The 21,319-nt window shown below is 44.7% G+C and overlaps 1 protein-coding gene across 5 annotated transcripts in view; it reads right to left on the bottom strand.

The window, feature by feature from the left end:
• Positions 1-21,319, bottom strand: part of LOC105467301 (zinc finger and AT-hook domain containing) — a 344,890-nt gene that overhangs the window by 247,478 nt on the left and 76,093 nt on the right. For 3 of the 5 annotated variants that reach the window (XM_011716759.3, XM_071067786.1, XM_071067787.1), the window contains exons 2-3: positions 18,091-18,262; positions 15,005-15,217 (exon numbers count right to left, since the gene is read on the bottom strand). In XM_011716759.3, coding sequence (XP_011715061.2) covers positions 15,005-15,074 — 70 coding nt within the window. In that variant the 5' untranslated portion in view covers positions 15,075-15,217; positions 18,091-18,262. Of the gene's footprint in view, positions 1-15,004; positions 15,218-17,149; positions 17,268-18,090; positions 18,263-21,319 lie in introns of all 5 variants that reach the window. The other 2 variants (XM_011716760.3, XM_011716761.3) reach the window with 2 other exon arrangements.

Raw genomic sequence — 21,319 nt, 5'->3', positions numbered from 1 at the left:
AGGTTCTGGGGGTACAACGATGAGTGAAACAGACAAGAGTCCTCCTTTCATGGGGTCTGGAATTGTTAACATTGGGGAATTCGTATGGGTCCAGAGCAACTTGATTCTTGCTTCTCAGAGGAAATAATTCATCTGAGGAAGTATCCTTCCTCAGGACAAGCAGGAAAGGAAAGGAAGTAAAGGAAACTTGGAAGAGGGCCAAGCGGGCAACTTGAGAGATTCAAGTGCCCGGTTTGACCTTTGAGTTGGGGTTTTATGTATTGGCACGCTTCCAGGGTTTTGCATCTCTCCTCCCTTGATTTTTCCTTGGGGCAAGCTGACTGCTTGAGCAGCGGCCTGCCAGCACCTGGGAGGGGCCGCATGCACAGTGTGTTTACTGAAATTGTGCACATGCTCACTTGAGGCATTTTCCCCTTACCAGGCGAGTGTTCCTAGAGGAAGGTCATATATACCAGTTAAACGCCACCATTTTGCCTCTTAGTGCACGTGCTTGAACCCACGCACCCAAGTCCTGAGTCCAACTCCTGAGGTCTTATTGGGAAGTTGCTGATCACCAGCTTCAGGGTTTGGGGGGTTTTCTTTGAGATGGGGTCTCACTCTGTCACCTAGGTTGGAGTGCAGTGCTGTGATCTCAGCTCACTGCAACCTCCACCTCCCAGGCTCCAGCAGCAAGCAGTCCTCCCACCTCAGCCTCCTGAGCAGCTGGGACCACAGACGAATGCCACCACACCTGGCTAAATTTTTTTTTTTTTTTTTGGATTTTGGTAGATACGGGATTTTGCCATTTTGCCCAGGCTGGTCTCAAGCTCCTGAGCTCAAGCAATCCACCACCTCCCAAAATGCTGGGGTTTAGTTTACAGGTAGGCGCCACCCCACCGGGCTGGGTATTTTCTATCTATTGAGAGACTGGCTTTCCCTGGCACTGGCTGTGAACAATTATTATTTTAGAGAGACAGTTTAACAGCCACCTGACCATCACCTGATGCTTGCCTAACCTTCCTTGGGAAGACCCTTTCCTGCCCTGCTCATGTCTGCCTTGCTACCCACTCTAACAGGATGACTGACACTAAACAAACGTAAGATAATTTCATCCAAGGAGTGACATAAAGGGGAAAAAAAACAAGAAGTAATGTTTTCTAGAATGTGTCTGGGGGGAGGGAATGAATCTTTGGAGTGGGTGAGCAGGAGAGATCTCTGCAAGTAGGCAACATTTGAGCTGAAACCTGAGTGATGAGAAGGAGCCAGCCTGGTGGACACCTGAGAGAAAAGTGATCTAGATGGAGGAAGCGGCTGGTGCAAAGGTCCTGAGGTCAGACCACTGCTGTGTTTGAGGAGCAGAAGAACGGCTGTGGGGCAGGTTCATTCGTAGGCAGAGGAAAGGGCCCTGTCACTACGCTGTCTCCTCCATCTGCCTTTCTCTCTCTGTGACCATTGAACACCCTGTCTCTCCTCCTCTCATGGAACTGCCCTTTTGGGATTTCTACAAATGCTGAAGTATAAGACGAAATTTAAAAGCATACTGCAAATTACAATGCTTTTTCAAGTACCACCTATTTTACACGTCAAGCCAGTTTTGTGACTTCAAAATGAATAGGGCTTTTTTTTTTTGAGAAGTCACGGGATGAGAAACTAAGGCTATCCATCTATGTCAGGGGCGGGGAATCTTTTTCTGTAAAGGGCCAGATAGTAAATATTTTCAGTTTTGCAGGCCACAGGGTGTCTACTGAAGCTACTCCACTCTGCCACTGTGAAAGCAGCCAAAGGGAATGTAAATAAAAGCCTGTGGCTGTGTGCCAATAAAAGTTTATTCACAGAACCAGGTAGGAAGTGAGATTTGCCCCCTAGGTTATAATTTGCCAATCCCTAACCTACTTATCATAATGATAAATATCATTATGAAAAATGCATTTATTGTTCTTTTAGCACTAGCTATGGGCCAAGCAAACAGGGCACTTTTGAGTGCTCCTGTCTCCTGGTAGTGAGCAGACATGATGTACCAGGTACAATGTGAGTAATGAGCAGAGGAGTACCTGAAATGTATAACACCTCACCTGGATATACTACCAGTGGTGCAATTCTATTTTTAAAAATGTGAGATTTCAATATTACATTTTTTAAGTTTATGAAATATTTTTCCCAAGGTCAAGCTTAAGCCAGTTGACTCTTCACAACTGACTGGGCTCGGTGGCTATTGGCAGCCTTCCAAGATCACAGGGAGGAAGGTGAGGGCCTGAAAGACCCCACTGGGAATCTCTGCCAGGTAGCATGTACAGGGAAGGCAAGCCTCACATGGAATTGTGCAAAATGTTTCTAAGCAAGCAGATATAGAAACAGGCATGCAAGCTTTTCTGAAAAGTCTGTGAGGCCCTACTTTGTGCCTTTTAGACTATCCAGTAAATCATGAAAGGTTCATGTGAAGCAGATACCCCAATAATTTAGCAGTAAGGTTTAGCTAATCTTCTAGAGGGACTGGCTGGAAAATCTCCAGCTGCAAGTCCAGGGCACCACTCTGGAGGGTGTGAGCAATGCTGGGCTCAGCAGGATCCTGCATCCCATCCACACGAGGACAGGTGTGCCTGCAAAGATGCACACCTAATCCCAGATCCTAAACCATGTTTACTACTGGTGAAACATTAGCCAAGGATCTAATAAAAAGTTTTGATAACTTATAACAGCACTCCTGAAGTCTGCATTTCTGAGCAAGGCTTCTAAATGTTAAAATTGCAGAGTCTATATTAAAATCAGTTTGCACACACATATATAAGAATGTTTATGCTAAAACATTTTAAAGTAAATTATGCATTACATAACATCTCTCTCCTCTTGTAGTAAATTTTTGATGCTTTGGAGAATTCATTCCTTTTTTCCAGTTACTCATTCTGGATTTTTTTTTTAAATAGAAGGTGAAAGAAAATATATGACTTTTTATTTTCAATTTTGAAATTGTGGCAATATTCTATACACTAATTGTCACATGCAAAAGTTTAAAATAATCCTTAAATATTCTTTGGAGAATTGTACTATCAGGAAAGAATGCGTATCTTTTCCAACTAATAGTTTCATCTCTAACTAATACCTTTGTAAAGAACTCTGGCCTATAATTTATAGACATGACCCCTGAATGGGAGAGTCACCATGCCCGGCCAGGAGGATTTTTTACATCACCCTTAACACTATAATTTACTTTAGTAAACTCTGTGACCCCGGGACCTTTGTTCCTAGGCCCCTCTGTAAAACTGGAAGACAGATTTGGGCTGCCCCTGGGATTTCATCCACCTCGCCATTCCAACACCAGAGCTGGCCAAGCCGTCAGGCCGCGATTCCAACTGCCAGTGAGGGCTTTCTTCCCAAATGAAGCTCTGTTACTACACATGAATAGCATCGTCCTTATGAGCAATGCACCTGAAGCTTGACTGCTTGAGTTTGTAATCCTGGCAAGCTGGTTATCCTTACAAGCTGGGGTCCTGGGCATATTCTAAAACTTTGTATGTAAAACAAAACTTAGAGTATCCACTCCATGAATTAATACATCACAGCTAGATTTTTCTTTTACAATATGCAAAGCCATGCTCCTGTTAGACTCAGTGGAATCTGGAGTCTTGCAAACCTAATCAATATTTTCATTTTCTCCTCCCAGGCTTTGCATTTTGACAGTGTTTGGGTCAGTTAGATTAGGCTGGTGTCTGCCTGCCATCTGGATTTGGTGACCTGGCCTTTGGTTGTTACTCTCTACTCCCACTTGTGTCAGGGACAAAGCAAAAGAGAAGTCTGGCCTGGGAATTTCTTGCTACAAAGGAAGTCTGTGAATACTGAAAGTGAAGCCTGCACTCTCCGTATCTCCAGAGGGAGCAATGCCCCAGGCCAAATGCCCCCAGTGACCAGCCAAAGGCCCAAACTCCTCCTCCCTCACCTAGCTAGCCAGCTACCCTGCAGCTTGCAGTGATCTGCATCAGCCTCAACATTTCCCATGACTCTCGCCTTTTAAAGGTGCACGTGGCACAGTGCCAGCCTCCCTTGGATGCTACAGAGTCGCCCAGGCACACAGTCCACTTCCCCACTCCCCCTTCCTGCCAGAGTCGTATTTGACACAAGAGAGACCTTTATCAGTCCCATCATCCTGGACTCCTAGGGCAGCACGTGGAACATCCTCCGTGTTCAGGAACAGTTTGTTAGAGGAGAAGATGAATAAATAAACGTCTCCATTCTCTACTGTCTCCATTCTCTACTGTTCAGTAGACGTGAACAGGAGCATTTTGGTGTGATCCCTTGTTTAAAGATGTGTGCGGAACTCTCTTCAAGGGTACCCATGACAACATTTAACACAAAATGTTGGAGTTCAAGTGACTGAAGATCTTTTCATTGAACTCCCTCAGTTTACGGACGGGGGACCTGAGGCCCAGAGAAACTAAACATTCATCAGGCAGCCAGGATGACGAAGGCATGCAAATCCATGTCTTTTGAGCGACTTTAAAGAGCTAGAAATATTCTGGTTTCTTTTCCTGGAGAAGATAGCATTCCGTGGGAATATGAGCACTGATTTTTTTTAACATCTGAAGGGCTACTATATGAGGAAAAGCTCCTAAGAGATCAGAAGTATCCAAAGATGAAACAGTTGTCCCTTGAGGCCATGAGTGCTCTATTGCCGGAGGTGTCCAAGCACAAATAGAAATAGCTTAGAGAGAGGAGAAGCATCAAAGTGTGCGGGGGGCGGGGGAGGGGCAGGCAGAAAAAATGTCTGAAGTGATAAACACAGAAAACAGCAAGTGTCGGAAGGATATGGAGCAAGTGGAACTCTCAGGCACCGCGTGTGGGAGAGGTAATTGTGCAACCACTTTGGAAAGCTAGCAGTTTTTAATAAGGTTAAACTTACGTCTTCCCTGGGTTCCAGTAATTCCACTCCTAGGAATAGACTCAACAGAAACACATATGTATTTTTTGCAAAACACATATATGAGATCTTCGTAGCAGGTTACTCATAATAGCCCCAAATTGGAAACTCCCCAATCTACTGCTCATTGACAGTAAAATGAATAAATAAATGTTAGTATAGTCACACAATGGAATATTATACAGAAGGCAGGATACTTTTTCTGTAAAGGGCCAGATAGTATTTTCAGCTTTGCAGGCCATATGGCCTACATCTCAACCACTCAGTTCTGTCATTGTAGTGCAAAAGCAGCCATAGACATAGACATATACAGAAATAAATGGGCATGGCTGTGTTTCAAAAAGAACCTCAATTTACAAAAGCAGATGGAATACACAGTGTGTTCAGTTTTTGAAAATTCATTAAGGTGCACAACTATGGTATGTGTACTTTCTGAATGTATATAAAAAGGTTTTCAATTTTTTAAAAAGGGTTTTCAATAACAAGTTTAAAAACAAATAGGGGCAGGGCAGTTATTGGCCTGTGTGTCTATGATTCAACGGCTAGTCCCAGATAAAACAGTTAGATAATAGCAAAACTGGAACTGAAACTCAGGCCTCCAGCTCCCAGAAAGGAAAGGGAATTCATACCTATGCGTGTTTCCAGTGTGCAAGGCACTTGTCACAGCAATTCCTCATCATAACTCTCAGAGAAGGCATTATTATGCTCATTTTTGTAGATGAGAAAACAGGGGCCTAGAGTGGGTCCAAACTTAGCCAGGATCATACATCTCGTCATCAGCAGCAGTGCCATCTGAGCCCAGGTCTGTCTGATCCTGACCCCAGGCTCTTAAGCTTCCTCCACAGGCTTTAAATGCAAAGATGGCATTTCTTAAATGGGCATTGCATGTGTATAAAAATAAACCGTGAGCCCCACACTTGAAATATTATCCAGTTATCATTGGCTTCTGCTGCTGACAGCCAGGGCTGCTAAATCTTATTAGGCTGTGCCCGCTGCTTCTGGGCAAGCCCTGGCCATGGGCACAGCTGGGACATAGGCCCGCTCTGCAGGTTTTTTACTGTGGCTTTTCTCGCTGAAGCAAGCATAGGGGGATGAGGGGGAGAGGGAGAAGCAAGGGCGGGCAAGATACTGGATGATGCAGGTTCTGCAGCCAGGGGAGGCCAGAAGGCAGACAGACTGATGGGGAAGGGGCTTGTCACAAGGGGCCAGTCCAAAGGGGAAAATAAGACCATCCCCTACCAGGTGCCACTTGCCCCTTGTGTCCGACTCTACTTCTGAGATTCTCTCCCTCACCACCCCCCAACAACCCCTGCTCCCAATATCAGTTGTAGAAAGAAAGAGAAAGGTACCTACTCATCCAAATCAGAGAATGGGGTGGGGTGAAGTTCTGTTTTTGAGTGTTTTGTGACAATTTCCATTAGTTCTCAATAGTTAAAAAATTAGGAGGGTTTCAGAAAGGAATGCATACACCCAGTGAAAGATGCCAGTCTGAAAATGCTACATACTTTACGGTTCCAATGACATCACATTCTGGATAAAGCACAACTATAGAGACAGTGAAAAAGATCAGGGGCTGCTAGGGGCTGGTGCGAGGAGTGGAGAGAAACGGGCACACAGAGCACAGGCTTGTTAGGGCAGTGAGACTATTCCATAGGATCCTATAATGGTGGGTATGTGTCAGTATACCCTGTCACAATCTACAGAAGATACTTCACGAAGAGTGAACCCAAGTATGAACTATGGGCTTTAGCCAGTAGTAATGTATCAATATTGGTTCATCAATTGTAACAAACTTGCCACCCTAATATAAGGTATTACAGGGGAAACTGAGGCCAAGAAGAGGGCAAACATGGAAATTCTGTATACTCTACACTCAATTTTTCTGTAATCCTAAAACTTCTCCAAAAAATCATCTCTTAATGTTATAAAAATTAGGTGAATTCAATGAAAAAATCTGGATTTCTGTCTTCATGCAAAAATCTAGTCTGGGAACCTAGGGCTAATATTCCTAAAGCTGCCAGAGTCCAGCAACAACCTCTCCTGGGGAAGAAGCACAGCTTCTCAAGTCCCCAAGTCCTCCATGGCTAAAATGAGCCAACATCACGCTTTATGTGACCATCCAGCTTTTGGGGTCATTGGAGTTTGGGACTCCCTGGGGTGAAACAAGCAGTTTATGCAATGGTTTTCTGGGTTCCTGAGACAGTTTTCTGCCCTTGGGGTGTTGAGGCCAGAGAGGGGATGGGGGTGCGTGGGCAAGGCCCTGGGCCCCACTTATGATCCTTCTTCTTTATCTGCTGAACCTATTGGACTTACATAAGATTAACCCCAACAGACTGGCCTGTGGGTAAAATACATGTGCAACTTCTAATGCCTTCCTTTAACAGACGGGGAAACTGAGGCTGAGAAGGACGATGACTAGCTAAAGGTGATTGCTTGCAGGTGGAGGCAGTGCTGTGTCTCTCTATTGTCCCTCTGAAGTTCCCTCTATGAGAAACCCCAGTTTTCCATCTGTGTCTCGTCCTTGGTAGGTCACCGTGCCATCACCTGTCCTGACATGACTTGATGGCTTGACGGATGTTTTCTGCATAGAACATTCCTTTCCCATCATCTGAGACTGCCCTGTTTACTGGACAAGCTTTGTCCTGCGGCCATCCCAGCTCCTCAAAGGCCCTCTTATTCAGGGCGAAGGCCAAAAGGTTTAATTCAAAAAAAATAAAAGCACAGAGGCCTAACAAACATGAGGTCTGTGGCATGCATTTTGAAAATAAGATCCCCTTAAACTTTCTGACTGCTCACCCTGATTAGAGAGTGTGGTTACCTTCCTGCTTCAGGACGCCATTATTCAGGGGTTTTGGCATGAAGCTGCTCTTAGTTTTCTGACTCCATGCTCAGTAGGGGCACCGTCTGTCCTCTGCTGTGGGCTGCTTCTGCCACTTCAGGCTGCTCTCCCCACTTCAGGGGACTCCCACCACCACTTCAGGACACTCTGGCAACTTTAGGCTGTTTTCACAACCTCAGGATACTCCTGCCACTTCTGCCACTTCCGGTGGCTCCTGTTACTTCAGGCTACTCCCTCTACTTCAGGCTGTTCCTCACGACCAGTCTTTATTCTTAGGAAAGATGCTTTCACGAATGTTGGGGCTCCCCAGAATGTCTGCATCCTGCATGCATCATATGGGTCACATTCTTTCAGTGGGTTGACCGTATGTCACACAGTTGTGAGCATATAATTTCACGAACATTTAAAAGGTAGTCATTGTGTGCCTGACACTGTGCACAGAGCAAGTCTTTGTTATCTTGGTGAAGCTGCATGAACAAACCCTTGTGGCACAGTGTGGTGGGTGCAGTAAAAGACCGGTGGGTGGGGTGCCAGGGGAGCACTGGAGAAGCAGCTAAACCCACCCCCAGAATTAGGCTGGTGGCTCCTGTGAGGCGAAAAGAGAGCTGTCTTGCAGAGCATGCAGGTACTGGACTAGAGGGGCAGCATTCCTGACACCAGGAGTTCCGGGAACGGCAGGTGCTCGGGAGCAGGGAGTGCTGGCCCACAGCTACTGCTCCAACAGAGACTTTTCTAACTGGGAAAGAGCGAGCTGGTGCAGCTGCTCAGTCTGAGAGCATTAGGAATGGTGGAAGGGCAGTGTAACCTAATCCTCTTATCAGATCTGCATAGCCCTGTCCTGCCTCCACACTTGCTGCTCTGTCCCTCTCAAGTTTGCCAACAGCTCAGCATCCAGGGCCGTGAACCACACCTGCCATTTGTTCTGTGCTCAGTGTGGGTGCAAGTGTCTGCTTGTCACCTGTTCCTACTCTATGATATATTAGGGTAGGTTGTCCAGTTTGTGCACCTTCACAGGCCAATGTCACTGTGAATTGGGCCTTAATAATCTTTTTGTGTCAACATTGGAAAGATTTTACAGGAGGGTTTTAAAAATCTGGGTCCATGAATTTGGGGAATATATAAACACTCCAAAATTATATACAAAATTTTGTTGATCTGGGCATTTTTCCTAGCAGGAGCTCCCAAGCTTTCCTCTAAGCCTAAAAGGGTTGTGTGACCCTTTATACTGGAGCCATGGCCAAATCCTCCCAAGAGTCATGAAGTCTTTTCCCCAAAAGCTTACACATGGGAAGTAGCAGCATTGAGGCTAGCACTGGGATTGGAGGGCAGGCTATAGCTGATCCTATGTCCAATCAAATGAAGATTTCCTTTTACAAAACACTTTATTTACAAAAATTCAAAATGAAAGAAAAAAAATCGTCATCTTTGACAGTACTTGACTATTTGGTATTTCCATTGTAACAGCAGTTCCAACTGGCTTTTTCTTAAGTAGGTGTATATGTTTTCAATTTTCTTCCCTTTTTTGACTTCCCAGTGAGTTTCCTCTGATACCTCAATCTAGAAGTGAAATGCTGAGGAACTAGTGTAGCCTGAGTGAGTGGGATTGTTTTTTAATATTTGTTTTTGTTATAAAATGAAATTAAATCACTCATGAGGCCTCTAATAGAGATTTAAATGCTTATAAGCTTATACTTCACTGTGACATTATTATACCATTTGCACCCAAGTAAAGCTGACCCCATGAGCCCAATAGGTTAAAATATATTTTTCACTAATGCTAGTGAGATGCAAAATAAAGCATAAGTTGGGATTTTTTAGAAGTTAAAAAAAAAGTCTAATGTTATTGAATATTACCTATAAATCCATCATGGATATATGCACTTTAGAATCATTTCAAGTGGCAGGACATCAGCTCCAAAGAGGCGAGCAGGCAAGGTTAAGGCCCAGCCACCCGTCCTGGAGGGAAACTGGGGTCTCGGCAGCCCTAAAAGATGGCTGAGGAGTAGGGATTAGGCTCAGTGGGTCCCAAATGTTAGAATTGAAGTCCATCAACAGGGAGATGTGGGGAGAGGGGGAGCCAGCCATGGGCCCCAGTTACTAAAATGGAAGCACATATGTAGGGAATGAAGAAAGGATGTGATAAAGAATGAAGAAAAACGACCACACCCAAGAAACCAACTGCAGGTGACCTTGTTTATTCTCCCGTCTGCTGACCGGCCCTTTCTTCATGAGTTATAAATGACCCTCATGACGACCTTTCTTGTGCAAAGTAGATATGTTCACATATCAGAGGTTTCAGGGATGCAACCAAACATATCAGGGTGTGACATGGCCATGCCTGCCACCTGGCAGCTCCATTTCAACAAAGTTGTCATCTTTGTTATACAAACATTACGGAAGGTGAAATTAAGTATTATTTGATAGTGATGGCTTCCACACAGCCGCGCAGAGCCAGGTTTGCAGAGACAGGGTTCTAGGTCCCTGAAGCCTTTCAATATGTGCCATGCTCTCTCTCTCTCCCTCTCCCTCTACTGGGTCTTGCTGTTTCACCCAGGTTGGAGTCTGGAGTGCAGTGGTGCAATCACAACTCACTGCAGCCTCAACCTCTCAGGCTCAAGTGATCCTCCCACCTCAGCCTCCTGAGTAGTGGGGTGCGTACCACCACACCCAGCTAATTTTTTAAATTTCTAGATACAAAGTCTCGCCATGTTGCCCAGGCTGGTCTCAAACTCCTGGGCTCAACCAATTCTCCCACCTCAGCCTCCCAAAGTGCTGGGATTACAGGCATGAGGCACCATGTCAGGCCTGAGCCATTCTTCTCTTATTGGCTTGTATATCGAGGTTCTGCATAGGCTTTCATTTGAAGAAAAGGTTCTGCTGTTAGACCAACTTTTGTTTAAAATGTAAAAACAGGTCTGGCCAGGCGTGGTGGCTTACGCCTGTAATCCCAGCACTTTGGGAGGCCAATGCAGGCAGATCACCTGAGATCGGGTCTTCCAGACCAGCCTGACCAACATGGAGAAACCTTGTCTCTACTAAAAATACAAAATTAGCTGGACGTGGTGGCACATGACTGTAATCTCAGCTACCCAGGAGGCTGAGGCAGGAGAATGGCTTGAACCCAGGAGACAGAGGTTGTGGTGAGCCGAGATCACGCCACTGCACTCCAGCCTGGGCAACAAGAGCAAAACTCCGTCTCAAAATAAATAAATAAATAAAAATAAAAATGTAGTTCTGTTATATCCTCCACAATTATTACTTTATGAAAATAAATGGAGTCAGGGAGGGAATGAAAATACTGGCATGAATAGTAAGATGCTAGCTGGTCACAAGCAGCAGCTTCCTAAGCCCAAACGTTGGTGCTCTTCAAACTTAAGCCAGGGCTCTGTGTATTCAGTCATGGGGGATGGGAGGATGAAGTTCCAGGGATACAAAAAGTGGGGAAGGTCAAAGCGTGTGTCTACAAAGCAAAGAGTAATTAAGTTATACAGCACCCTTTCTAACATTTAATTTTCAGGACACATCTTTAGGACCTTATTGCAGGTAAAACTTAGGACTGCCTAGCTGGGTCAGAGGTTGCAGTGGGGAGTACCCTGAGTGGGATAATGAAGAGCTAAGGCTAATGAATTAATTTTAACCTCAAATCAGATGGACCTGGGAATCCATCAGTTGATGAACCTAGCATCAGGGATGGTGATATAAGGCAGGTCTGATACAACTACAACCAGAACCTCTATCTCTCGGCTCCTATCCAAGTCACTGTCTATGAGATTGGTGGGTTTTTCAGTCCTGCTTAATTTATATCCCATCAATTATTTGAGCAATGAAGTTAAGTTTCCTCAAGAGAGAGACAAAAAGACCAGGAGATCTTTTTTTGTGTGTCTGGAGATTGCTCTGCATTGTGCTACTATTAAGGTCTCTTCATTGTAAACATGGGGAATCTCCCTTCATCTTGTGACCCTTTGAGGACTGGCATACCAAGGCTGAAATCACCTTGTCATGATCTCAGTTCCTGTAGTCTAGTGTTACTTTTTATGTCGATGCACATAAAATGATTTAGAAACCTAAATTATTTTGTGTGCATCAATAAAGAAACATCATAGGACTCAAGTTTCCTTGAATGGCCCCACCTAGCCTCCTCTCCCAATATCACCAAGTTTGGGGGTTGAAGTCAGGCAGCCCTGGGTGGAATTCTGCAGCTGTCCCAACTCATGAGCTCTTGGGCTTTTGGCAAGCCCAAATCTTCTGAGTTTCCATCTCATTATCTATAAAAAAAGATGAGTAAGGGTTATCTTGGGAGGAGCTTGTGAGGCTTAGCTTTTCATTTGATCATTGATCCATTCATGCATTCAAAATATTTGAGTACCAACTATGTACAAGAGTGAAGTACTAGACAAAACCAGACACAGCTCTTTCTTCCCAAAAACGTAGACTCTAAAAGGGGACGTTGTCCTGAAAAGATACGACTTCAGCAAATGCGTACACTTGCAAACTGGAATGAATGCCACAAAGGAGGTGGGATGGCTCCAGGTAAGAGGGTATGAGGTGTAGGGGGTGGAGGAAGGTAGGGGTGCAGAGAGGGGAGACACACTCAAGAAAGGACATCAGAGCTAATGAACGAGGAGGGGAAGGTAACTAGGAGGAAGCAGAGGGGCTGAATTCCAGGCAGAGGGAACAGCATGTGCAAAGGCCCAGGGGGAGATCCAAGCATGGATAAGGAAATAATAAATAACAGAAGCCCAATTTGGCTGTGGAGCAGAGAACAATGGGGAGAGGGTAAGACAAGGCACAGGACTTGCACTCAGAAGCAAGCTTCCCTGGTCCTTTTAGGAAACCAGTCAAGGGGAAAAACAGCTGAGGCTGCTGAGAGTCACCCCAAATCAGCAACACCTTCAGGAGATACAGGATGGCGTAGGACTCCAGGTGACAGAGTTTATGGTCGGCTTGAGAGGACGGAGCTGAGGCCACTCTCCTTCCCTTCCATTTATCTTGTGAATCCATCTGGGGCCATTCTATATCACCTCAGAATGGATAACTCCATAGACCCCAGCTGGGTTTGCAACTTGTAAATATCTATTAGAAGACCACTCTCACTTTTTCATTCCACCTTGCCACCAGCCCAAAAGAAAACACAAAGCAGCAAGTATCTACAGAGAAGCACTCAGTGGTGTGTGTAGATATGTGTGTGTGTGTGTGTGTGTGTGTACACGTGCATGTCCTTGTGCATGCTCTTGAACTAGGATATGGGAGTAAGAAATGGAAGAGAAAATTGCAGGCAGCTGTAATCAATGAGAAGAACCAGGATTTGGAATTGGGAGATCTGATTCTGCTACCAGTTAGCTTCATAACCAAGGGCAGGTCATAGCCTCTCTCTGTCTTATTTTGTTAACTTTTAAAATGAGGATAAAACCTAGCCCATGCTGAGGTGTTGGAAGTCCCAGATTCATGCATTCTTTCATCTTCTGGGATGAAAAATACCACACTCCACAATGAGATGCAGAGATACAGGATATAGCCTCTGCCCTTAAAGAGCTCCCAGTCTAGGTCCTAGACTCTAGGAAAAGGAGATAAACAATAAACAAGGAAATAGATAATTACAAAGCAATATGATGGGCATGGAACAGAAAGAAACCATAGGGTCTGATGGGACTACAGATGGAGGCAGAGTGTAGCAGAGGCTGAAGACTCCCCACAATTTCAACTGAAGATACAGGCAGTTTCTTGCCTGGGGGCTTTCTCTGGCCACTGGAGACCACTTTGCCCTGCAGGCTGGTAGTGAGGAGGAATTAATGTCCTCCTAAGCAGCTGCCTGCCTATGAATGACCATGGTGTATCAATACCCAGCTTCCTCATGCCTTGGGGGAGCTAACTCTGAGGTGAGTGTCTCCACCCTATTTCTCAGAATCCTGCCAGCAGAACCAAGTGTCAGCTGTCTACCAGATGGCTTGCTCAGTTGATCCCTTTACTGACTTTTCCCCTTCTCATTCATCTCCCCACTCCTTTTCCAATATTCTCTGGGGTTCTTTCCCAATAAACTCCTAACACTCAAACCCTTGTCTCGTGGAAATCCACTGTCAGACGGCAGACACCCAATCCCTCCTAGGAAGAGGGAGTGAAGTAGAATCCATAGGAGGAGTGGCATCTGAACTGAGCTTCTGAGAGCCTGAAGGCAAACACACTTGACCATTCTAAGTGCTAGACATGGGTAAAGAGCCAGAATGAGCATTGTCAATGGAAGGGGAGTGAATGTGGGCTACCCACAGCGTGGTCCTGGAACAAATGCTGGTCCCTAAACAATAAATCATTGGTTTAATTACTCAAACTTTCTGTTTGAGTAAGCATTGGCCTGCAACAGATTAGAAATTAAATAAAACAAGCAAAGCTTTATTACAGATAGTTTGACCACAGTTTAGAACACCTAGTTCCCCTCTTACACATGTTTTTTTCTGTTGTCATGTCCACAAGCAAAATAAGTGGTGCTTTGTCCCAAGTCTTCTCCAGGATAGGTCAACCTAGAAAAAAAACAAAGCACAAGGGCCGCTCACATGGAATTTAGCCTCAGGCCTCCAGAACCATGGAATGTTCTGGCCTTTGGAAGGACCTCTGGCCTCCAGCTTGCCAAAGACTCAGAGTTCATGTGCTTCTCCCTCAGCAGGGCTAGGCACAGCCTGTTCATTACTCTGGTACAGCCAACCAACAAGCTCAAGAAGTTAATCAGTAAAACAATGTCTAGAAGACTGAGCCCCATAACATAGGATGAAAGGGGCTGTGGCATTTCATCTGCCAGATCCAGCTTGTCAACACCACTTTGAATATGTTTCTCAGAGCAGGTAGGAAAGTCATTAAACTTGATGTGCACCCTTTCTCCCTCCCTTTTCCCTCTCCCATAACCAACAGAGCCCAAGCCCTGCAAAGGGTAAGTGCTCAAGAAAGTTCTGAAGTGAATAAATAAAAATCATACTATGATTTGTGTTTTAAATGCAGAGCCCCTCCACCTATATTGACTCCCTCCCATCAGAATTCAAACATGCCCAAGTTCTCACCTCTCAAAAAACACAACCCCACTTGTCCTGCTCCTACTCCCCATCTCGCTCCCACCCCTTATAGACACAGTTCTTGAAAGAATGATCTTTTATCTTCACATTGGCTCACATTGACTTCTCAAATCCTCTCCTCTGGCTTCTGCTCCAGTACTTCTCTGAAACTGCCCCAGCCAGGGTCTCCAACAACCTTCTTGTCTTTAAATAAACACTTCTCAGAGTCTGGATTGCACTTACCTTCTCTGCAGTGTTGGGTTCTTACTGATACTCTTCTATTCTTTACGCTTTTCCTTGGCTCTCGTGACATCACCGTTTTCGCTTTTCCTTTCCACGCCCTGGACTGTTCACCTTATTTGACTTTGCCAGCCTCTTCTTTTCTGGCTGTTTCTTAAATGTGGATGCTTCCCAGGACTTTTTCGCATGTCTCTGTTCTCACCATGCACAGTCTTCCTGGGTAACAGAGACGTGTACCGTGGATTCAATTACCATCTATACGCCGAGGTCTCCTAAAGCCACACCCAGTCCAGACCTTCCTTCTTAGCTCCAGACTCATACACTCTGCCTACTTGGTTGTGCCACTGACACCCAAAAACTAACACACCCAAATCTAACTCAGCATCTGCACCAATCTTACCTCTCATGCTCCAGCCCTGATGCCGCTGGAATGGCAATACTTTTCCACCAGCCACTCGGAAAAAAAAAAACCAAGGACACATCTTCGCTTCTTCTCTGCCTCCTCAATCCCCTCTCCCTGATTAGTGAGTCCTTCAAAGTTCCCCTCCTCCTAAACACCTCTCCATCTGCGGACTTCTCCCCAGTCCCACTTTCAAGAACTGTGCCCCATCACTTTCCTCTGGGACCACATGTGTTGCTATTTCCAATCCTGTCTCCTCTCTGCAACCAGATAAATTTTTCTTAAAAGGATCTTTGAAGCTTTATTTATTTATTTATTTATTGCTGTGTCAGATCATTTCTTTTATTTTTTAATTTTACTTTAAGTTCTGGGATACATGCGCAGAACATGCAGGTTTGTTACTTAAGTATATATGTGCCATGGTGGCTTGCTGCGCCTATCAACCAGTCATCTAGGTTATATCAAGCTTTACTTTTAAAAGAGACCTGTCTTACTAAATTAAGCCTTCCCAGAACCGCCGGGTCAACCAGGTGAGAGCAGCAATGCTTTGGAGATGCAGTGCAAGTGCCAGCATGAAGCCCTCTTCCTCTCCTCTCTCCCACTCCAGAGGAAACTTTGCGCTCTGGGGAACTGTTTGAAAATCACAGTCCTCGGGGTTCAATCTGGTCACACTGATCTCCTTTTTAAAATGCTCCAAGTCACCCATTATCCTCTGATCAGATTCCTGAGCACATGGCAAGATTTTCCAGGACCTGGCTCCCGCCTCTCTCCAGACTTGCATCTGCCCAGCTCCTCAGCTCTTTGCTGCCATGCACTCATTTCATTCCTCAGCTCATCATTCTCGCACCGCGAATCTGTGAGCTTGGGCTCCCTGTGCTCCTTTCCCTCTCTTCCTGGAGCTAACTCCTGCTCCAGTCCTTTGGGTCTCAGCTCCGATGCCATATCCCAGACCTTCTGAGGCTGGGCTAGGGTATCACACAGCACATCAGGCTCTCCGCTTCGGGCCCTGGGTGGTGGTCGCAGTTAAGGAACTGAGCTCCCCTCCAGCAAGCTCTAAGGGGAGGGCCCTCCGGCCACCGCCTCACCCAGAGGTCCGGGAGCCGGACACCCACTCAGTGCATGCCCCAAGTGCGCCTCTGTCTCAGGTACACGTTAGACTTGCCCATTCACAAAGTCCCATCAGACTGTCACAACTGCCTCACCCCAGTTGACAGGTGTGAAAGAGTGACACATAATCAAGACTACACAGAAAGTGGCCGATCCATGACTGAAACACATGATGAAACCATCTCTATGCCCTTGCAGGTCTCATCACGACTGACTGTGAAGCCTCACTGGTTTGGGTTAATCATGGCAAAGGCCAATCTAAATTAAGGAAAATGTGCCGGGCGTGGTGGCTCACACCTGTAATCCCAACACTTAGGGAGGCAGAGGTGGGTGGATCACTTAAGGTCATGAGTTTAAGACCAGCCTGGCCAACATGGTGAAACCCCATCTCTACTAAAAATATAAAAATTAGCTGGGCCTGGTGGTGGGCACCTGTAATCTCAGCTACTTGGGAGGCTGAGGCAGGAGAATAGCTTGAACCCGAGAGGCAGATGTTGCAGTGAGCCGAGATCACACCATCACACTCTAGCCTGGTCAACAGGCACGACTCCGTCTCAAAGAAAAAAATAAAAATAAATAAATGAAGTAAAATGTTATTCTACTTTAAAAATATATACAACTTATTGTTATAAGTGACATACCTAATTGCAGCAAAGTGTTTCTTGGAAGAATCACTTTAGGGAACAGCTAAGAAGTCTTTGTAAACAGCCTGTTGATTATTTGTAAAATGGTGCTTTTCACAGCCTCACAGAGTCTTACCTGGGGAGGGGAAGAGGGAGTTTGGAGGTTGCCTTGCCCCAGAAGCATCTGTTTCTCCCTGGCCTGGGCACCAGCCTGCCCAGTCACAGTGAGAAGAGAACCCACTTATCCACTTCTTCCTACTTGCCAGGCTCCTGGGGAGGCAAAACTCCACCCAGGGCTGCCAGAATTAAGAAAATGTGGCACATATACACCATGGAATACTATGCAGCCATAAAAAAGGATGAGTTCATGTCCTTTGTAGGGACATGGATGCAGCTGGAAACCATCATTCTCAGCAAACTGTCGCAAGAACAGAAAACCAAATACCGTGTGTTCTCACTCATAGGTGGGAATTGAACAATGAGATCACTTGGACACAGGAAGGGGAACATCACACACTAGAGCCTATTGTGGGGAGTGGGGAGGGGGAGGGATAGCATTAGGAGATATACCTAATGTAAATGACAAGTTAATGGGTGCAGCACACCAACATGGCACATGTGTACATATATAACAAACCTGCACGTTGTGCACATGTACCCTAGAACTTAAAGTATAATAATAATAATAACAATAATTTTTAAAAAAAAAGACTGCCTTTCCTTTCTGGCCAAAAGGGCACACTGATTTCTTATTGCAATGGCATAGAATATGTGGCTATCACAAGATGGTGACAGGGACAGGCCAAACAGGTTTCTTGCTCCTCCATTTGTTTTCTATTGCTACATAACACATCACCGCAAACTTAGTGACTGCAAGCAACACAAATTTATTATCCCACACTTTCCATGGGTCAGAAGTCCGGGCATGAGTTAACTGAATTTTCTAGTCAGGGTCTCACCATTTTAATGGGGTAGTTGCGCTGCATTCCCCTCTGAGGCTCAAGGTCTTCCTCCAAGCTCACTGCTGGTTGGCAGAATTCATTTCCTTATGACCGTATGACTGAGGCCCCCTCTTCTTGCAGGCTGTTGTTCTTGCAGGCTGTTGTTCTTGCAGGCTGTTGTTCTTGCTGGCTGTTGGCCAGAAGCAACTGTCAACTCCTAGAGGCTAAGAGTTTTTTTGTTTTTTGTATTTTTTTTTTTTTTTGAGATGGAGTCTTGCTCTGCTGCCCAGGCTGTAGTGCAGTTGCACAGTCTTGGCTCACTGCAACCTCTGCCTCGCAGGTTCAAGAGATTCTCCGGCCTCAGCCTCCTGAGTAGCTGGAATTACAGGCACCCACACCGTGCCCAGCTAATTTTTGTATTTTTAGTAGAAATGGGGTTTCATCACATTGGCCAGGCTGGTCTCAAACTCCTGACCTCAAGTGATCCACCTGCCTCAGCCTCCCAAAGTGCTGGGATTACAGGTGTGAGCCACCGTGCCCGGCCTAAAGGCTAAGAGTTCTTTGTCACATTGCTCTCTACATAGGCCCCCTCACAACAAAGCAGTTTACTTCTTCAAAGTCAATAGGAAAATGTTTTGTACTTCAAATCTCTTCCTTCAGGAAGGGCCTACTCTCTTGTAAGAGTTCATCTAATTTGCTCAGGATAATCTCCTTTCGATTAACCCTATGTCGACTGATTTGGCACATCAATTATATCTGCAAAATCCCTTCACCCCTTTACCTAATTGTGGGAATGAAATCTACCACATTTACAGCCCTGCTCACACTTGAGGGAAGCGAATTATATGGCATGTTCACCAGGGGTGGAGGAGCCTGGAATTCCGTCTACCGCGTTTCCCTGGTCTAACTCCTTGAGATGTGCAATACCAAGCAGAATCCAGCTATCCTTGCACTGCTCTTGCCATTTGCTGGGTGGGATTCTGCAATGGTTAAGACAGTCCTGGACCCTAAAGCTGGCCTAGCTTGCTTGGTTTTGAATGCAGAAAGGTTCTGCCCTGAATTTACAGCTGGGTGAATGTTCCAATAAGGAGGTGGGAGACATAATGGTCAAAGCTGGGTTAGGACTTTATTACTTTCTCTATGACAGAGAAAGGGAAAAGAGGAGTTAGTGCGGACGTGAAATCAAATGTTCTTTGACCTATTTTGGTTAGCAAAAAGTGCCACGGACTCCCCAGTTTCACAGTGATGTTCAACATGGACAAATGTGATTTCTAGGCAGAGGAGCTTTTTTTTATCGGATCATAAAAAGCCAAGGTTCAGGATTTTACTTGCTGCCTTGCAGGTTTGGAATCTAAGGTCCCACTGAAGGAATTTCCTCAAGGGTTACCAATAATAGCATTACTTTATTTACTCATCCAAAACATCCTGTGAGATGAGTATATTATTATTATTATTCCTATTTTATAAGTACGGAAACTGAAGCTCAAAGAGGTTAAGTAGCCTGCTCAGTTACACAACTGTTTAGTATAGAAAGATGGGGTTGGTTGCAGTCTGTCTGGCTCCAAAGCCTTGCTGGTTACCATTTATGAGGCAATTTCTTAGTTTTTCACATCAGTCCCTTTGCCTGTGCTCTTCCTGCTCTCTGGGACTCTGCCTAGTACTTTACAAGAAAGCCCCTTCCAGGTTGCATTGTCCCTGAGTGTAAAACTTCTTTAGTTTGGAATCTACTATTCTATTGATTTCCTCTCAATTCCACTCTTTGCAGCACATTGAAAAAGCAACTAACCAACCAATCAATGAAAAGAACCTCCTCCTTCTGCAAGACATTCAAATGTTTAACAGTAGCTCTCATGTTCCCTTTAGGACTAAATCTTGCTAGGTTTTCTCACTATTCCTCACATGACTTGATTTCCTGATCATCTGTAATTCTATTTGCCCTCTGGTTAATCTTTGATTTATCATTTTCTGCTGAAAACAAGATACCCCAAATTGAAGACTGTTTGTGCTATGTCTAATGCGTAGAACACTGCAAGACCATCACCCACCTGATATGGATACTATGTCTGTGTTTATGTACCCTAAAATCACATTAGCTTTTTAAATAGCCAAATCACATTGTTGGTCCATATTTAAATTGCACTTGGCTAAAACTTTGGGTCTTTCTCCACCAAACTAATGTCAAGCCACAGCCTCTCAATACTGACCTTGTGTTGCTGAACTTTTTTTTTTTTAACCTAGTTTTCATTTCCTTTCTGCCCTCTTTTGGAACATGTTCAAATCCCTGTAAGTCTGAATCTCCAATGCAATGTCTTAGTTCTTCCTCCAGTACTGAGTCATCTGTACAGTTCATAAGTAAGTTTTCTAGCTTTTCAGCCAGATATCAATCAAGTGTTACAATGGACAAGTTGAAGAATAGAGTTCTTTAAGGTTGATATGACAAGTTAAACAACTGAACAATTAAAAATTGTTAATCCCTTAATTGAACTAGTATCCACGCTTTGTGAAAATTGAGCTACGATATGTCTGCGACATTCCCTTTATTTGTGAACCTAGTAATTTCCTTAAAATGGAAATGAGATTAATAACAAATACTTTTTTCCTAGAAAAGCCATGCTGATTCTTAAGTCACTACTAATGATTATAAACTATCTGTTAAAAATCATAGCTTAATGTTTTATCAGGGATTGATACTATTATAATTTGTTCCTGGAATATACCTTTTCTCTAAAGATCTTTTTTTTTCTTTTTGATAGGGTCTTGCTCTATTGCCCAGGTTGGAGTGCAGTGGCATGATCACGGCTCACTGCAGCCTCAACCTCCCAGGTTCAAGTGATCCTCCCACCTCAGCCTCCCAAGTAGCTAGAACCACAGGCACATGCCAGCACGCCCAGCTAATTTTTTAAAATTTTTATAGAAATGAAGTCTCACTATGTTGCCCAGGCTGGTCTCAAATTCCTGGATTCAAATGATCCTCCCACCTCAGCCTCCCAAAGTGCTGGGATTACAGGTGAGAGCCACTGCCCTCGACCTCTAAAGATGTTTACAGTGTTTGAAAACCTTGTTTAAGCATCCTTTCTGAAAACTTATATAGATTAATAATTGGCTTATATGAATATTTTTCCTAATAGATTTTTAAAAAACACTTAACATTATTCCTTTAATTCAAAATACCAAATCAGCAAGGTCCTAACAATATCTCTAACTACTATTATTTATTACTCACATCCCTCCAAAATATAGCCAAATA

The sequence above is a fragment of the Macaca nemestrina genome, chromosome 8 (genome assembly GCF_043159975.1).
Source record: "Macaca nemestrina isolate mMacNem1 chromosome 8, mMacNem.hap1, whole genome shotgun sequence".
Classification (NCBI taxonomy): Eukaryota; Metazoa; Chordata; class Mammalia; order Primates; family Cercopithecidae; genus Macaca; species Macaca nemestrina.
This window is presented reverse-complemented; position numbering and strand designations above follow the sequence as displayed.